Source organism: Gilbertella persicaria, assembly GCF_025201335.1.
Source record: "Gilbertella persicaria strain CBS 190.32 chromosome Unknown B0P05scaffold_2, whole genome shotgun sequence".
Lineage (NCBI taxonomy): Eukaryota > Fungi > Mucoromycota > Mucoromycetes > Mucorales > Choanephoraceae > Gilbertella > Gilbertella persicaria.
In genome coordinates, this window is record NW_026251963.1 from 159 (window position 1) to 12399 (window position 12241).

The window sequence follows — 12241 nt, forward strand, 5'->3', positions numbered from 1 at the left end:
TAGAATAGTCATATTGGACTTTCAAAAGTGTAATTGAGGTAGCTCAAGCGTACGAATTTACAAGTCTTCACTAGAAAATGATACAACATGTCAAAGCAAACTGACTAAACATAAAGTAAACAAATTAAAATAGAATAAAGTCTAATTGATATGAAGTAATACAATAATTGAGATCCAAATAAGCGAATAAGTTTTCTATGATACACGTATCTGTCAGAATTTAGAGTTGATAGTAATAAGTTCAATATGAAGCAGATAAATTATAATAATAGTAGTAAAAGAACACGAAAGAACCAAATAAATTAGGCATAAACAGGTACAATGTACATCAGATCCCAATCAGAATGTTTTAATAGAAAAACGTTAAAGCTAAATATGAATAGAACAGCTTTACTAAGTTATGGTCAACACAAAGGCACGATTTATGTCGAAATAACAGAACAATGTTTGAATGTATATAATTTTTGTAGCAATAAGATGTTAATATCAATATTAACTCGATTAATCTGAAGATTTGATACTATCAAAGGCTGTGCAAAAAAATTAGTCATATAGACTGACTGTTTTACAATGTTTTGTTGAGGACAGTAAGACATATGTTTGTGATGCATGTAGTACATAATTAAAGGCACAGCAATCAAAGACAAAGGACCTAGTAATTGGTTGAATATCTTATACAACTACTACTTTACTAAAATCTTATCTATGAATAGGAATTTAAGCTTTTGATAAGAGTTAGCAAACAAATTGATTGATTTTGAAATCCTTCTACCTCAAAGGATACTTGATATTAAAAGCTGCTTATTGAAGTATGATTCGATTAGTGTAACACAATTGTATTCTGCTTGGCTGGCTTCAATTGTTCTTTTTTTTTAATACTTTTTTTTTCTTGTAAAATGTCTACAAGATACGCTAGAATAGCTGATAAAGATCTAAACGAGAAACATACAAAGATATTATTGAACTTACTAAAAGACCCTGACAACTCTTATTGTGCAGACTGTAAGAAGAAAGGTAATCTCACAAGCAAAAAAAAAAAAAATAACACATCATTAGCTAACCTTTTGAGAAAATAGATCCTCGATGGGCTTCGTGGAATCTGGGCATCTTTATTTGCATACACTGTTCTGGAGTTCATCGTTCTCTAGGAACACATATTAGCAAAGGTGGGTTGACTTTCTTTTGTTAGGATAATACTGATAATTTCTATTATATAGTAAAATCAGTCGATTTAGACACCTGGGTTCCTGAACAAATTGATAGTATGATCGAGTGGGGAAACCAACGTGCTAACACGTAAGTAATCAGAAAATTTACTTGTATTCTCTTACTGTCTTCAAGGTACTGGGAAGCAGAATTAAAAGATAAAAGGCCATCTGAGTATAATATGGACGCATGGATTCGAGAAAAGTATGAATATAAAAGATGGATTCAAAAAGAAGCTGGCACAGTGGATCAGGTACATTGACCTTAACCTTTGATCTGTGTAAAGACTAACAGAATAAAGTACAATTCAACTAGCAAGGAAACTACTTCAAAACCTGTATCATCATCTATTTATCAGTCTAGCCATCCTTATCAGATAGCGCACAACACAGAGAAATCTAATCCTTCTCCCGCTTCACCAGAATTAATAGACAGCAAAAACGCGGAATCAAAAAGCTCTCCTGTCAAAGAGTCCAATGCCAGTCCAGCTGATATCAATTCCTTTCAAAAGCAACTTTCACAATTGTCAATAGAACAGCCATCATCGGGTGGAATGATCCCAAAGGCGCCACCAGGAAGCGACATGTCATGGAAGAACTTTTTAACTACAAGCAAGTCTATTGACACGAACAATGTACTTTCTGAACCATCTACAGAGAAACCGCTCATTTCTTTCGAGTAAGTGCAGCTGCGTCATTAAATTATGGTTAACATAGTGTCTTATAGCGCTCTTGCCTCCCTATTGAAACAATAGTATTACTAAAAAAAAAACTTATGCCATGTCTTCTACTTATTAGTTGCTTTTTTTTCCTATATTTAATAATGCCTTTTTTAACAGTGTAACTTACAAACAAACAAGCAAGCTCATAGCTTCTATTCAATTGAAAGCTTAATAAATGTCGTATACTTAGAATTTCTTGCATGGTTTGTAAGCTTTTGTTTCTTTCCAACACCTTTTCAATTGCGGAGTTAACACATATATCAGTTACACCAAAGTGGACCTGAATAGTCCAGTTAACTTGGTTCATTTTATCATCAGGAACCAAGCAGATTCTATGTGCTTCTTTTGATAAGCAATTATATTAAGGAGCTTAAATTCAAATAATATCCATAAGAGATGGCTGTCTAAAAATAAAGCGCAGATTTATGCTTGGTGACTAATAGAAAGTAAAAAAAAGAAAAAGAAATGTTGTTCTTTAAGTGCGTAGGTGAAATCCAGATCCATACGTGGGACAATGACTGATATAGTCTTTCAAGTTACTCAATTGCTAATTCACTTAACTTTATTTATAAGTATAGAAAAATAGTATAATTACTGGATGCCTCATACCAGAGTTTGTTCTCATGTCAATTATAGTATGTATGCATAGAACTTGTTTGGACTATGCACACAGATACTGCAGAAAAACCAATTCAATTCATACACCATATTCGACTATCTGTGTACATCAGAAGACTACAGGCTTCTCCGCGAGCAAATCTTACAAACCTTAATGCGCACACACACATGATGTATCTTGTGAAAAAAAGCCTTTCTTTATCACTCAAGATGAGCTAAAAGTTATCATTCATCATGTATTCTCGACTCCTTTTTTTTTTTTTTTTTTTTTTTTTTTTTTTTTTTTTTGGCTAATGCAAAGCGATAGAGAAAGATAAAAAAGTAAAAGGCGGGAGCAAAGCCGGTGTAAATAATTGCTATCTTTAGACAAATTCAAAAATACCTCTGTTCTCAATAAATTGAGTATTATCCTTGTACCTCTTTTATGAATGCATACATGTTTGGTGCGTCTGATTCTTAAGTCCCATTTCATACATGATTCTTCCCATCTTTTTCCTTAGTATAGATGTGTCTTTTGATTAAATGAAATGAAAAGTTTATTCCCAAGTAAGGTTGACATTTTGAAAACCAAAACAAACAGCACAAAAAGGTTGGTTGTACACTGCTCTTATAAAATCGTTTCTTGTACAATGTGAACAATATACCCAAGACCATGTAGACATCATTACAGTCATCATCGTGATGCTTACAAAGCCCAGATCTTTATATCTATTTTAACGTGAGAAGCATAGCGGATCGTCTCTGTGTATATGTTTATTTGCAAAAAAAAAACCGGTTTTTTCTAGTGTTGTACCGTTTTGTTTGTAGTGATGTCGTTGTTTAAGTTAAGGCTTATCTGAGCTGTGTTTGTGTATTTTTCATATAACAATTAAGAGACGTGATTCTGCGAAAGACAACGAAATCATATTTTTCTTCTAGTGAAATTCTCTCTAGAGTTTTAGTCAAGTAGCACAGCTACTAACTTTTTTTAAAACACTTGCCTTTTAATGATCTCCGTTATACATGTCTGCTTCTTTGTTTTTAATACTTGTCTTTTTTGGATTGACTTTATCTTTGCATACCGTGTACCAACTCAACGCAAGTAAACTTCCTAAGCGACCCCTTTGCCACCCTAAACTTGAATTCTCGTGGCTTCAAACTAACATTTCTTCTTATTCAAAGCAAAAACAAAGAATAAAATAATAATTCTGTTTTATTGATGTATTTACATATATATAAATATAGCATTTTCATTACATTGGGAAAATTATTTTAATGTTCAATAATACACTTTTCGGAACAACTGTCCTTTTCCTCACTTAGGAGATTTTGCTTTAGGAGAAAAGAGTACATGTTTATGTCAAAACCAAGAAAACCTCTCCTGAATACTGAAACATACGACATATTCAATTTTTTTATGATGTACAGAAAAAATGTGTAATAGATAAATACATTGTCAATTGGTTCATGTAGTAAATGCGATCACGTTAATCATTTGACTGCAGTGCAAGTATCTATTAGCTCTTAGTGTTGTTGTTGTTGTTTGTAGTTACAAGCATTATGCTTTTTTAAAATATACACATACTCGGGACAACAGGTGGCAAAAAAAAAAAAAAAAACTAGCACCGATTACTTAAGCGGGGCATTAAGGAGATGTCAAGAGACACATCTCTTTTTTCTTTGAGGATGCTGTCATTTGTTCAGTGGGAAAGGGGCTAACATAATGCTTAGCTACAAACAAGTGTCGTCCTTTCTGGAAATGCGAAGGAAAGCGGAGAATGTCTATTTGTAGAGAAGGACAAGGAAAACCTCCTTTTAGTATTATTCTAATTGACAGCCATTCCGAAATGTATATTCAAAAGTCTTAATTCGATTTTAAGTTTTAATCATTGTAAGTAACAAAATCATGTAAATGTAATTTCTATATGATTCTATGTGCGAATGTGCTTTTTTTTTTTACAAGATAAACAAAGGTGTAAAAAAAAAAAGAAACCTGTTTCTAAGGTGCTCTAGAGTGTACGAAAGTACCGCAGTACTAGTCTTTATTTGGATGCGAATGATCAAGAAATTTTTTACATGTAGTCATCATACTAATAGGAGATGAGTTACTATATTCTTTGGTCTGCATTAAAAGCGTAGGAGTTGAAAAAAGGTAACATTTTAAAGCAACAGTCGTACAATTGACGAAGATGTACTACACTGAATTCTGTTTCATCAAAACACATCGTAAACACAAAAGTTCTTGTTGTTATCTTCAGCCCTTTTGATCGAATTTTGATAAATTAGAAATTGAGTACTTCCACTATACAATAAAACCGCCACTCAAGGAGTAGTAGAGATGTAGATAAAGGAGTAGACCATATAAGTGGTAGATATGCACGAATAACGCGCACATACTCTTTTTTATTTCGGAGGCAAATAACATTTTGAAGCACTTAGAAAACAGGGACTCATCGGACACTGTTTGTTTAGTAGCCAAGGCTTAAAGCGCTTGTGTAATGCCAGGAGGGGAAAGGGGAACGTGCTACTCGTCTAGCTCTTCTGTTCGGCTCTCGCTTATAAATACGGCTGAAATTAAAGGATTGATTCGTTATCATTCGCTTTTTTTTTCTTTTAAAAACAATTTCAATTGACACACAAATATTTAATTTGATATCTCATCTCTTGCACCTAAAATTTAATCACGCATAATGTCATATCTCTATTATACCTGTGCACTCTCACTGGTGATATTCTCTATTTACAGACCATTTATAACCAAACTGGACAAAGTCAAATATGTTGCTTTGGGTGCTATTTCATTCCTTATACCATTCGTAATTGAATACAACAACACATATCATATAAATCACGGAATCCAATTCCCAAGAGAACTAAACCTATCATCTTCAATGCATTCCCCTTCAACATTGGTAGCAGCCACTTTCAATGCAGCTGCACAACACTTACAATATATGGACAACCATGCATACTTGTTGACTGATGCATTTGTGCTTTTAATGATGACAGCTCTCACTGTTTCCGTGCATGGTCTGTTTACAAGATGGCACTTTCCGGTGTCTTTCATTAAACCCAATTCCAATATTTATCTTTCGGGGTTTATGAGATACGGTATCTCTATTTTCAATATTTTGTTGGCTATTCTTTGGTAAGATATTGATTATACTAAAATTTCATTACTAAACCTCCTATTTAAATTTAGCCAATATGCTTCTCATTACAAACACTCATTGACTTTTACTTTAATTGGCTTCTTATGGTACATTTCGGGTCCTTACTTTGTTCGTAGATGGAAGTTAATTGCTGCTGTAACTTTAATATCAGCTGCATTTGGTTTCTCTATCTGTTGCACTGCATATACACAAAGCATTCTGTACACTTTGTCTTTCTCTAACTGGGTTTCAAGTGCATTCATACTTGTTCTTGCCTGTAACTCTTTAGACTACTTGGATGCTATTTTAAATACTTACCCCTATTTGGTACAACCTAACAAGCTGAAACAGGCTCAGTTACAAGATGCTACTTCTTTTATTTATTGGGTCTATATGTTCCGTCTAATTTGTGCCTTACCATCTGAGTGCGAACTCGACCCCTCTCCAATTGAAGATCTTGAAACTGCTATTAAGGTTTTAGGTCCTGCTTCTCGATCCTGGAAGACTATGGCTGCCTTATTTCCTGTGAATCTTCGTCAAGACCTCTGTTTGTTGTACGCGTTTTTCCGTACTGCTGACGACTTGGTTGATGATGCTCCTACACACAAACAATGCACTCAAAATTTGGTGACTATTCGTAAATTCTTGCGTGATGTGTTTTCACCAGCCAAGCCAAACGAACTTCAGTCAAGAGACTCATTACCTTCACATGTCAACTGGGACCACTATGCAAGCTTGCTTCCTAACGAAGAAGTGTTAACAATTTTCAAGAACTTTGCCCGTATTTCTCATTATCTTTGTCCCCGTGCTATGTCTGAGCTTACTGATGCATGGGAACATGATCTTCGTGGAGAGCCTGTGAGAAAACAGAAGGACTTATTGAACTATGCTGCCTTGATTTCTGGTACATTTGGTGAGCTCTGTACATGTGTTATCATGTATAAAACTGGTCGAGGTAACTGGGGACAACAATTCAAGAACGTTGCACGAAACGAAGATGTACTAGCAAGAGCAAGGGCTACTGGTCAGGTAAATATTCTCAAATGAATCTTAATTTAAACACACAGACTAATGTATATATTTATAGTGCCTTCAGCTTGTTAACATTGCTCGTGACGTGATTGCTGACAGTCTTGTTGGTCGTTGCTATGTTCCTCTTCAATACATGTCTTTTCCTTCTGAAAACATTTACCGTCTTTTGAAGGTCGAGAAAACTCCCTACGTTGTTGGTGAACAAACATTGAAATCTTTCTCTCTCCGTATTCTTGAACTTGCCGATCAAATCTCAGACAAAGCTCAAAAGGGTATTGACGGGTTACCCGAAGAAGTGCAAGATAGTATTCGCGCTGCTTTTGAAATATACATGGCCATTGGTCCTACTCTACGCAATGATCCTGGATTCCCTTTACGTACCAAGGTACCCAAAAGTCAACAGCAATGGGTTGCTCTTCGTTGCATCTATGGTTTTAGAGGACCTGTTGCTCGTGCAGTTACTTGTACTTTCTACGAAATGGTGTCTCTCTATTCTAGGGCTTTTGCGCGCCTTACAAATACAAGAAAAACCTCCAATGTTCACTAATTTAATTTCTTATATTTATCTATTTATTCTTTTGTATTTATTTTAAACAGTCTTCTTTTTAATGAGAGCTGTCATATTTCTGTATTTTTATCTATTTCTTACTCAAAACAAAAAAAAACATGTTTATTTATTTCATCACGCATTGTTATCATAAAAATTGATTAAAACCTATTTTCGCTTCGCATAAATTTTTAAAGATAAACAGAATGTCATAGGGTCCGAGTTTTTTTTTTTTTTTTTTTTTTTTTTTTTTTTTTTTTTGATTGACTGGGCATAATAGTTCTTAGATTGGGTGTTTCCATATCAATAAAAGAGAACAAAGTGTCTAAAATGACATTTTGTGGTACTCGTGGTAGGACCATTATTAGAAATAACCATCAACAACATTAATAGCATTGAAAGCCATATTACCTTTGTTCATCTTTTTCTTGTTTTCACAATATGCATAGTTATTTTGATCTTCATGGAGGTCTAAAGTAGCCTAAAAAATATAAAGTGTCTAATCTTATGGACGTCTCTCAAAAGAATAAAAATATTTTTTTTTTTTTGGTTCATATTGATAGCCAATATAAATGTAGATGCAAAAGAAACCTTTATATGGCATAAGAGAAGCCAATCAACAGCAATATTACTCACTGTAGTCATCTCATCCCTTACTTTCAAGTAGAAGTATTACATTTTAGTAATATATTGTCAATAAAGCCTGCCTAGGAATTTTTAAAGCTTTTTCTCGAATAAAGATGCTTTTCATACATGCTTCTGATATGTTGTGTAATACATGGCAGAAACCAAATTTGAAGGCTTCTTACCCTAAATGGACAAGGCAAGTTGCATGTAGAGCTTGCGACCTAAAGAAAGAAGTCCTGCTGTATGACATATAGTTAGAGATCCGCTGATCCAAAGAATAAATTATACTGCAAGCTCAAGCAGGTCTCAAAAAGGCTCAGAGTCTCCATTGAAAGATAGAAGTAAGCATGGAGTGCAGGTTCGTGAAGCAACCGAAATAATCATCTTCCCTTGATGGCGTCTCTTAAAACAAGCTTCGAATGTTGTGTGCAAGTTTAGGAATGAACATAAGAACGTACTGAGGAATATTGATTAGCTTCAATTTGACCTGAAAGACTTTCAATTATAGTAAGCTCAAGTATCACGAAACTAGTCGAGACAAGAAAAGCAAGACAGGTGTGCATCAATTCAATTTTTTTATACCTTAGTATCATTTAATAAGAACATTGATGATTGAGAACTAGAATGATATTTGCTGTTCAAGACAACATCTTAAACATTGTATCATTCAGATTATTGTCAAAGAGCATCCGAGTCTTTTCAAAAGCCTAGTCACTATTTTTTTTCTCAAGAGATGATGGAACTAATACAATCAGGTTTTATATGCAACGAGGGCTGATGTCTAGTTTCTTCTCAAACACAAGTGTATGTAGTACATTCTCAGTGCATCGCACAGTCATTTCATAAAGTATAAGGTTGCTGTTTTACAATTTTATGTCGTGCAAAAATGATTGTGTCAAAAGATGAAGTGGTTTTCAGTATTTCACGAGCTTTGCTTATTCTTGCAATGTCAGCAACTAGCTCAACACATACTAATCTGAGAATCATAGAGTGCATTAGGAGGAGAAAGCCTAAATATAGGACTGGTGCTTATGACAAGAGTTAACGGTAGTATATTGACTGTGCTTTTTTCAGAGTGGCTTTTGCGAAACAAATGAGCATCTGGTAACGAAAGGACAGTATATTTTTATGGATGATATCTCCATCCACACCTCAGCTGATGCAAGAGCGTTTTCATACTTTTAAAGATATTGATGTATTTTTCTTGAGATTCTTTGTTTAGTTTACTTTCAAATTCCGGCCATCACCTAGTTTTGATGTTCCGTAATTACTGTGACAATATTTTTCGACGGTTCTATGCCAATCAAGCGGAATTAAAAAAGTGTTTATCTGTTAATTTTCTTCGCTAGGTTCCAATTGCACCTCATGAAACAGTCTTTTGATCTGACAATGTCGCTAGTTTTGCCAAATCAATTGACATTGACAAAGTACTTTAGCGTTCCTTTATTGAGGGTATCAATAAGCTCGATTTTTTCTAGACTTTTATGTGAAAATAAGAACGGATAAATTTGAAGAAGCTTGTGCTACCGACTGTATCATCACCAGGCCAATTCAATGCAAAACAAAAGCACAGCCCTCAATTCAAGGCTCTCTATTTTGCTTAAAGTAAAGATAAATGCTTTCCTGTTCTATCTTATCATTTAGCAAAATTACTTCTTAAAATAAGTAAAGTGCGTTTTACTCTCTTATTCTTACTAATATCCATATAACAAAAAACATACATAGTTTATTACTACTAAATAACTTTTGCTTTCATTTGGCACATTACGTATTTAATATGCTTTTGATCCTCAACTTATGCGTTTTCTGAGCATCAAACTTATTGTACGATCTTAGTTTATCAACTAGCTTTCCTTACAACTCATTCTTGAATAAAACTGGTAAGCATAATAGCACCAAAAGTGTATTAGCAGCCCGCTGCAGGCGCGAAGGTTTTTTAAAACAAACCTTCATTCCTGTCTTCATACATAAAATAACACATTCATGCAGAAATATACCGAGTTCTGAAAAAGTCAAAAAATCTTCGCTTTAGCCTTATGGTACACTTTACCAAATCTTCATTTTCACTATTTTGCAATTGATGGTCGATAGAGACATTATAGATATAACACGTCTTAGTACGAGTTGCTTCTCTAGGTCTATAAAACACATTAAAATTGTTACATTCACAAAAGTAGTGTAAAAAGTGTACGCTACAGCTCAAAAACGGAAAACACGTTTTTAGAAGATAGCTCGCTACCTTGATGTTAAACATGTTACTTTTTCTAAATCATTTGATGCACCGTATTTGTATCTACCAATTTTGTTAATACGCTTTTTTGATAGCTCTTTGTTTTTAGACACTTTTAGTCCATCATGTCTTTTGAATGTCTATTTCTTTTTGTATTGGGTAAAGGTTTTATTCTGTGAAAAATAAAATTATCGTGTAAATGAAAACTAGTGTATGTGAAGCAAAGTAACTAGCCATATGAAATGTCTTCAAAACAATGCTTTCGTGGAAGCATTCAATACGGTTATATGAGTCTTATATAATCCCAATAAAATAGCCGTCATCTGGCCTACCCCTCAATATGTCCTAAAAGGGATATATTAAGTGTTTCGTTCGTCGCTCCTGAGATTCAGTACTCTTTATATCTTGTCTTGTTCAATGCTACAGATGGCAATACCAATACCACAAGTAAAGGACAACATTCCGAAATGTCTTCAATTACTTGGCACTTGACACAATTGTTGATACCCAAGAGATACAGTCCTTCACAAGGGATTATAGCAAAATACGGAGCACCACCAAGAGTGACCAGACCATCGTACTAAAAAATCCTTTAGACGAAAGAAAGGTAAATGTCTAAATTTTTTTCATTTTTTGCTTTTAGTTTCTAACGAGAAAATACTAATTTAAACTCAATTTTTTAGGGACACTCCACTTAAGCCAAGCTTTAAAGCATTAGATAAAATCTTATTTAACTCTATTAATTCTCATCAGCTGATATTTTAGACAATTGTCTGAAAAGCAAGTCCTCAAATGAATACACTCTTTTAGTTAATTTCGCAATACATATAACTAGTTTGTTCTACGAGTGTAAAATTGGTGCTTGAATAAGGAAGAGACACAGCATTAACATTTAATCTTTCTAGCCATGCAACTAATTACTTGCATTTATGTGTGTTTTTGATAGCTGATTTGTTTTCAATTCCAAACTTAAAAAGCTAAAGGTCTATGGAATAGTTAATCGCTAAAAGTAACATCTGTTCAACTTAATTTTTTTTCTTTATAAACATTGCTATTAAATGCACTGTATAATCTACTTGCATTATTCCCTAAGGCATCATAAGAACATTGTGTCAACAAGCAAGCATTTCGTGAATATTCAAATGCATGCAGTTGCTAGGTAAAAGAAAGCTGTGGCTGATTTATACATAAAGAATGCTAAGGCTTATTTACCTTTTTTCGTAATCCCTAAATGCTGATGTATATATTACCAGAAATCTCTTACTAGAAAGTTGTATTTTACTTGTTTAGATTATATTACTCCTTTCTTCTTTGCTTACTTTATCAAGTCACCATTTTTTTTAGGAAACAGTAAAAACAATACGAGAGTGGTATATTAAAGTTGTACATAAGGTTTTGACCACTGATTCGCTCTTGAAATGCCTTTTTCTGCAAAACAAAAGAATAACCTTTTGTATTACCTAACTTGGCAATCTAGTGTAAACCTCGCTGACATCAATGCTTGTGAAAGCAATTGCAGCAGTCCCCTTTCTTCTACTCAGTTCAGAGACTCACAATATTTTTCTATCAACAATCTCCTTTTTTTCTAACAATCTCTTCCTCCTCATCTTTCTTTTGCAAACCAAAAAAAAAAGAAGATAGCTTTCGTCATTTTTTTTCTGCAGGCGGAGATACAGTTCTTGTCAAACATACAAAAGTGGCGTTCTTTAAGTAATATTTGTACATACTATTCAGAAAATTTTGTAGTTGATATGCTCATAACAAATACTTCTTTCTTATATCAATTGCATTATGTATATCAGATCAAAAAGCATATTAATTGAGTAGTTACAAACAAGCCTTCATTGCCTTGAATAAAGGACGTCATTTCTTTCTTTATCAACATTTCACAGACGACATTTTTTTTTATCCTATATAGCTCGAAGATCATTGTAATGAATATATGCTCAGTCTTGTTTACAAGATATATGAAAGTAAATGAAGGTTATTTTTTCTGATATTGCTCAGAGCTTTTTGCTTTGAGTGATCAAAATTCATACCTCAAATGAACGAGCAATTTGTACAGATCATAAAAAATTTGAAGCCAAAAAAGACTAATGTCAACAAAAAAAAATTATATACGGTCGCGT

The 12241-nt window shown here is 33.7% G+C and overlaps 2 protein-coding genes across 2 annotated transcripts; both read left to right on the forward strand.

Moving 5' to 3' along the window:
• The first annotated feature begins 734 nt into the window (after positions 1-734).
• B0P05DRAFT_91806 (uncharacterized protein) lies at positions 735-1741 on the forward strand. Its single transcript, XM_051583895.1, has 5 exons — positions 735-1014; positions 1077-1166; positions 1218-1296; positions 1342-1459; positions 1522-1741. The coding sequence occupies exons 1-5, from the start codon at positions 897-899 to the stop codon at positions 1567-1569; spliced, it is 453 nt and encodes a 150-aa protein (XP_051439226.1). The 5' UTR covers positions 735-896; the 3' UTR covers positions 1570-1741.
• A 3884-nt stretch (positions 1742-5625) lies between these two features.
• Positions 5626-7255, forward strand: B0P05DRAFT_461166 (Squalene/phytoene synthase-domain-containing protein; the record flags this gene model as incomplete). Its single annotated transcript, XM_051574057.1, has 3 exons — positions 5626-5672; positions 5727-6705; positions 6764-7255. 3 exons carry the CDS (start codon positions 5626-5628, stop codon positions 7253-7255), a joined length of 1518 nt encoding a protein of 505 aa, XP_051439227.1.
• Positions 7256-12241: the final 4986 nt, after the last annotated feature.

Bases quoted from the DNA above. Each gene is read 5' to 3' on its own strand.
- B0P05DRAFT_91806 (XM_051583895.1), top strand. From the start codon at position 897: ATGTCTACAAGATACGCTAGAATAGCTGATAAAGATCTAAACGAGAAA. The intron at 1,167-1,217 runs GTGGGTTGACTT...TCTATTATATAG, and splicing joins AGGAACACATATTAGCAAAG to TAAAATCAGTCGATTTAGAC. The intron at 1,297-1,341 runs GTAAGTAATCAG...ACTGTCTTCAAG, and splicing joins GGAAACCAACGTGCTAACAC to GTACTGGGAAGCAGAATTAA.